General features: G+C 41.9%; 3 protein-coding genes across 3 annotated transcripts in view; all 3 read left to right on the top strand.

Moving 5' to 3' along the window:
* The window catches only part of Pmar_PMAR015183 (hypothetical protein), a gene marked incomplete at both ends in the record, with an annotated part of 9,198 nt that extends 6,121 nt beyond the window's left edge, over positions 1-3,077 (top strand). The window contains 8 exons of the mRNA XM_002788351.1: positions 223-300; positions 1,422-1,539; positions 1,995-2,110; positions 2,551-2,616; positions 2,667-2,709; positions 2,761-2,822; positions 2,872-2,933; positions 3,048-3,077. Of these exons, the coding sequence (XP_002788397.1) occupies positions 223-300; positions 1,422-1,539; positions 1,995-2,110; positions 2,551-2,616; positions 2,667-2,709; positions 2,761-2,822; positions 2,872-2,933; positions 3,048-3,077 (575 nt within the window). The remainder of the gene's footprint in view (positions 1-222; positions 301-1,421; positions 1,540-1,994; positions 2,111-2,550; positions 2,617-2,666; positions 2,710-2,760; positions 2,823-2,871; positions 2,934-3,047) is intronic.
* Positions 3,078-4,691: 1,614 nt separating this feature from the next.
* Pmar_PMAR015184 (hypothetical protein) lies at positions 4,692-4,924 on the top strand (the record flags this gene model as incomplete). The annotated part of the gene is made up of 2 exons (XM_002788352.1): positions 4,692-4,831; positions 4,876-4,924. 2 exons carry the CDS (start codon positions 4,692-4,694, stop codon positions 4,922-4,924), a joined length of 189 nt encoding a protein of 62 aa, XP_002788398.1.
* A 513-nt stretch (positions 4,925-5,437) lies between these two features.
* Pmar_PMAR015185 (splicing factor 3A subunit, putative) overlaps positions 5,438-5,878 on the top strand; it is a gene marked incomplete at its 5' end in the record, with an annotated part of 2,897 nt that continues 2,456 nt past the window's right edge. Inside the window, 2 exons of the mRNA XM_002788353.1 lie at positions 5,438-5,560; positions 5,835-5,878. The exon at positions 5,835-5,878 is cut by the window's right edge and continues 4 nt beyond it. Of these exons, the coding sequence (XP_002788399.1) occupies positions 5,438-5,560; positions 5,835-5,878 (167 nt within the window). The remainder of the gene's footprint in view (positions 5,561-5,834) is intronic.

The raw sequence follows: 5,878 nt of genomic DNA on the forward strand, positions 1-5,878 counted from the left end.
TGTTCTTTGAAAGGAAAAATGAAATCGATCACGTGATCGATTATGTGGGTTAAAAGTGATTATGGAAGAATTTGGGTAGAAGTGTAGGGAAAAAATTATGCGAAATTTTTATCGGTTGTGGCATGTAGTTGACCATGTGCATTTTTCCCAACACTGAAGGCTCCTGCGTAATTTTAGTAATTTTATAAACGAGAAAGTGAAATCGATCACGTGATCGATTAGGTAATAAGGTGTCGTGGCATAAGGACGCGGAAGGGAGGAAGCAGCCGAAAGTGGAAGATCGATTTTCGTTACCTATTGGTAGGTTGTAGGATATGGAATAGGTCTATGATGATAACAGTGCGGGAGTAGGAATATATGTAATCGCTTTCCTCAGCAGCTGAGCTCAGGAGTTTCCTATACAGTGTTGGAGTAGGAATATATGTAATCGCTTTCCTCAGCACCTGAGCTCAGGAGTTTCCTATACAGTGTTGGAGTAGGAATATATGTAATCGCTTTCCTCAGCTGCTGAGCTCAGGAGTTTCCTATACAGTGTTGGAGTAGGAATATATGTAATCGCTTTCCTCAGCTGCTGAGCTCAGGAGTTTCCTATACAGTGTTGGAGTAGGAATATATGTAATCGCTTTCCTCAGCTGCTGAGCTCAGGAGTTTCCTATACAGTGTTGGAGTAGGAATATATGTAATCGCTTTCCTCAGCACCTGAGCTCAGGAGTTTCCTATACAGTGTTGGAGTAGGAATATATGTAATCGCTTTCCTCAGCAGCTGAGCTCAGGAGTTTCCTATACAGTGTTGGAGTAGGAATATATGTAATCGCTTTCCTCAGCACCTGAGCTCAGGAGTTTACTATACAGTGTTGGAGTAGGAATATATGTAATCGCTTTCCTCAGCACCTGAGCTCAGGAGTTTCCTATACAGTGTTGGAGTAGGAATATATGTAATCGCTTTCCTCAGCACCTGAGCTCAGGAGTTTCCTATACAGTGTTGGAGTAGGAATATATGTATTCGCTTTCCTCAGCACCTGAGCTCAGGAGTTTCCTATACAGTGTTGGAGTAGGAATATATGTAATCGCTTTCCTCAGCACCTGAGCTCAGGAGTTTCCTATACAGTGTTGGAGTAGGAATATATGTAATCGCTTTCCTCAGCACCTGAGCTCAGGAGTTTCCTATACAGTGTTGGAGTAGGAATATATGTAATCGCTTTCCTCAGCACCTGAGCTCAGGAGTTTACTATACAGTGTTGGAGTAGGAATATATGTAATCGCTTTCCTCAGCACCTGAGCTCAGGAGTTTCCAAAGTTGATTATACGAATTGGGGTTTTCACGAGAGTTTCCTGAAAATTTTCCTATTGTCATGGTCATCATCATCAACACATGTAGTTGATGATGATAATCATGTGCATATTCCCGCGTCACTGTAAAGGTACGATCGAATTCGAGTATACTCGTAAGGAGGTTGATCCTAAAGAATTGGAGAAAATTCGGCAGATGGAAGAAGATAGGTTTGAGCAGGCAGACAGGGAGTTTAGGGAGAGACTACAGTAAGAAACGTTTATCTGTTGGACCTATTTCGTATCTTCATCTGTTGGACCTATTTCGTATCTTTATCTGTTGGACCTATTTCGTATCTTTATCTGTTGGACCTATTTCGTATCTTTATCTGTTGGACCTATTTCGTATCTTTATCTGTTGGACCTATTTCGTATCTTTATCTGTTGGACCTATTTCGTATCTTTTTCTGTTGGACCTATTTCGTATCTTTTTCTGTTGGACCTATTTCGTATCTTTATCTGTTGGACCTATTTCGTATCTTTATCTGTTGGACCTATTTCGTATCTTTTTCTGTTGGACCTATTTCGTATCTTTATCTGTTGGACCTATTTCGTATCTTTATCTGTTGGACCTATTTCGTATCTTTATTTGTTGGACCTATTCCGTATCTTTATCTGTTGGACCTATTTCGTATCTTTATCTGTTGGACCTAAGATTCTCTCAGCACAGCGAAGGATTATCGAGATCTCCAAGGGGACCGAACGTCAGCCCACACGAGTGATAAAACGTCGATGGACCGAAGCGTGGCATTTGCAAAGGCGCTGAAGAAAATTGGGGGAGGTAGTATCTTAGGTTCCCCCGTGGAAGATACGGAATAGGCCCGGGAGGTTACATACGAAATTAAAATTTCACATTTTCATCATCACCAACACATGTAGTAGTTGATGACCATGTATATGTTTTCCTCAGCTGAGCTCAGGAGTTCACATACGAAGTTTACAAAAATCATAAAAAATTTTCTCCCAAAAATTGCCTCCCCAACTTTCGAGCTGTCACCAACACATATATTTTTTATGTGCAATTTTCCCACATAATTTTTCCGGGAAAATTATTATATTTTTTTGCGGTGTAAAACTCCTGAAAATTTCCTCAGATATTTTTTCATATTGTAACCATTAGTTCGAATTCGGAATCTTGGTAATCTTGGTAAATCTTGCATTTCCTCAACGGTGCTTTAGATCCTCGATATTTGACCAACCTGAATGCTCGGTGGGTGACAGGACCGCTTACGAAGGATGACTTGAGAGATATGGAAGTTGATACTATTGCAGACTGGATCGCGAAAGGTGACCTGATTTGTATCTTGTGCGGGGGAACCTAAGATATTTTTTGGTAGGTTCGTGTAGGAGGGGACAGTATAGTAAAGATGATGTTACGGTGTAGGGCGGAGCGAAGCGATTTTTGTTTGGCATTTTGTGTCTTGTCCGTAGTCCTGATGAGAATTTTGTGAAGGCTTATGAGGAAGCGGATTTTGAACTGATTGAGGAGATTGGTAATGTGTTTAGCGCGCGCCCGATTGATCGATTTGTGAATGTGGTAAGGTTTGGATGCGATTAAGGAGACGGACAAGTGGAAGAAAATGACGCCTTGTGCGCAGAAGGGGGTGTTGGTTCGATTTCAGCAGTAATAAAAAAGGCGGAGCGAAGTTTGATCGATTTGTATAATCGTTGGGAAACTGGGTAATTTATTCCGGTGTGAATTTTTCGCGCACGATTAGGTACCGGCAAAGTCGGGGACTTTCGACTGAGGGAATTACGGTGAGGACTTCGAAAAATAGGAGTCGGGGAAAGAAGAAGGTGCGGACCTGTTTTGAATCTTTTGTGGTTGAACCTTGGATACGCTTTAGAAATCTCAAGAGAATCAACAGTTAGTTGACGATGAAGAAACGGAGGTGGGAGGATTGAGCGGAGCGAAGTTTGATCGATTTCGCAATTTTTAGGTGAAACCGCCGATGGGAAAAACGGGATTTGATTTTGATTATTATCGGCGAGGGAAGGATAATGGGGGAGAATCTTGTATCTGGAGGTTGGTCCTGTTCTGGGCCTACTTTGAATCTTGCACGCTTGAACCTAAGATTCTCGGGGACGTGCTCCGACTTTAAGGATAAATTCAACAAGGCGCTGAGAGATGATGATATTGTGGATGCGGTGGGAAATACAAATCGATCGCGTGATCGATTATGAATATTTAGGGATTTGGCGCACTTCGGAGTTGTTTGAATCATCCGATGGGGTGCAACTGGTCGCGGAATAGAAATGGGAGAGGAGTGGTATGGAGGTCCCCACCGGGCAAAGATATGGCCGATATGAAAGTCTATAATACATATGTAATAAGGAGTGTTGGAGGAGGAATATATCGAATTTCCTCCCAGAATTTTGGTATTGTCATCAACGCATGTAGTTGATGACCATGTGTATATTTTCCTCAGCTGAGCCCAGGAGTTCACAGAATTTGTTAAAATTTCATTGGAATTTTCGTATTGTCACCAACACATGTTCACATGGAGAATCTTAGGTTGCTATTGGTAAGATACGGAATAGGTTCTTTGGAAGACCACTTGATCGATTTGTTGTTTTGTGTATGTTAGCATCCGAATCACCCTTGGAGAGGCTCAGGATCTAGAATATGGAGGGAAGGAAGACACGAAGGGTAGTAAAGAATTTGGGGGGGGGGGAGGTGGTAGCATGAAGTTGACATATATATTTACTAGGGAGCTCAGTCTCAAGAGTAGATCCTGGTTGAGGGCGTTTTTGTTGACATTTTATTATCAGACTAGCATTGAGTGTGATATAAATGGTGAAATATTTTAATAGTAGATCGGAATGTAACGTGAGAAAAGTTAACGTGATGGGTGTATGACAGCACACGAGTGTGCTTGTGTGTGCGTACACAACAGGGCGAGCGACATCAGGACGAGGCTGCCCTTGTTTGGAGCTCCTCTAGAGCGTGGGCCCACATGGGGACAGAATTTGTGTGCTGAAGCACTCGGCATATAGGGCTGCTCTAGGACGGTCGTGGAAGTTGATGAGAAAGAATCACTCAAAAATGATTTTATTTTATTTTTTTGTAAGAAGTAAAGGCGTTGAATATATTGATTTCTAAAACGGTTTGGTTTACCACAGTTTATAGGAATTTCGCGCAAGTAGTTTTGGAATTACTACGACACTGAGGAGGGTGTTGAAGCCATCTCTCTGTGGGTTCAGGTTTGTACCGAGATTCGGTCTGAGGGAGGACATGATCGAAGTGCGATATTATGAAGTCTCTCAGAGAGTTATACTCATTGGAAACAGCAATTGCCAGTTATATAAGGTCTTGGGCCTAATCTGTATCTTTTACGGGGGAACCTAAGATATTTTAGGATATGTCCAATCTGCTGGAAGTGGTTCTCGACGGTCCTGATCCGGCGCTGTATAAAACACTTCCTAGTAGTGAGGTTGCTGATGATGGCGATGTGTTAGCAGGGGTTATGGATGATGTCTCGGCGAGGAATGAATTGCAAGGGTGAATATCTTAGGTTCGAGCGAGTAAGATACGGATTAGGTCAGGTATCTGGACGAGTTGGAATCTGAATCTGAGGAGGAAGAGGAGGACTGAAGACGTTTTAGTTGTTGTGAAGAGTGTTGGGTTGAAGATGGGGAAGTTTTTGATTTTGAGAAATAACGTCCTTGTAGGGGTTTGATATTTTTGGGGGAAATGGTGTTGCTGAGGTGATGATTACATTTACGTGACAAATTGAAAATGAGTTTTGTGGTGGGATTAATATGAATATACGGGATTATAATACTAATAATATAATTATAGTTAATCATTATTAACTATATTTACAGTTTAGGGCGTGCGCTTTCTCTAGTAGTAGGCAGCCATAACACAGCGGGGCTTCGAGCATGATAGGTAGCTACAGTTGATTTGTCACTCACGATAGCCGTCTTGGCTCAAGTTTCCATTTTTCTCCTCTGCCTCGGCGCCATCGTCCTCATCGCAACACCACATCAGATATTGTCTAGTAAATCGAATTTTCTGTATTAATATACGAGATTATTATATTATAAAACAGTGGACCTGTTTTGTATCTTGTTGTCAGCAACCTAAGATTCTTTCCTCCTTAATATGAGCGGCACTATCGTTGAGAGGATTCGCGCGGACTGGGAGGATCTGGAGACGATTGAGAAAGCGGCATCGAGAGTGTTGGTGGATCAATCTATGAAGACTGGGAGTAGCCAAACTTCGAGGGTAGTAGTAGTGGTGTCGGGGGAAAAATTTCAGTGTTGGAAAATATGCACATGGTCAACTACATGTGTTGGTGAGAATTTTGGGAGGAAATTCTTGTTGGTTTTTGTATATTTCGTAGGTGAACTCCTGAGCTGAGGAAAGCGAACATATATTCCTCCGACGGTGTTAGTGATATCTTGAGTGTGTGGTTTAGTAAAGATTAGAAAGATTAGGAAAAATTAATTTTGTTCATTATTTTTCCTGGGTTTGAAATCGATCCGAATTGGTGCTATAGGCGGAAAATTTTCGGACGATTGTGGCGCGCGAAAAAAAGTTGTG

The sequence above is a fragment of the Perkinsus marinus genome (genome assembly GCF_000006405.1).
Source record: "Perkinsus marinus ATCC 50983 genomic scaffold scf_1104296928266, whole genome shotgun sequence".
Lineage (NCBI taxonomy): Eukaryota > Perkinsozoa > Perkinsida > Perkinsidae > Perkinsus > Perkinsus marinus.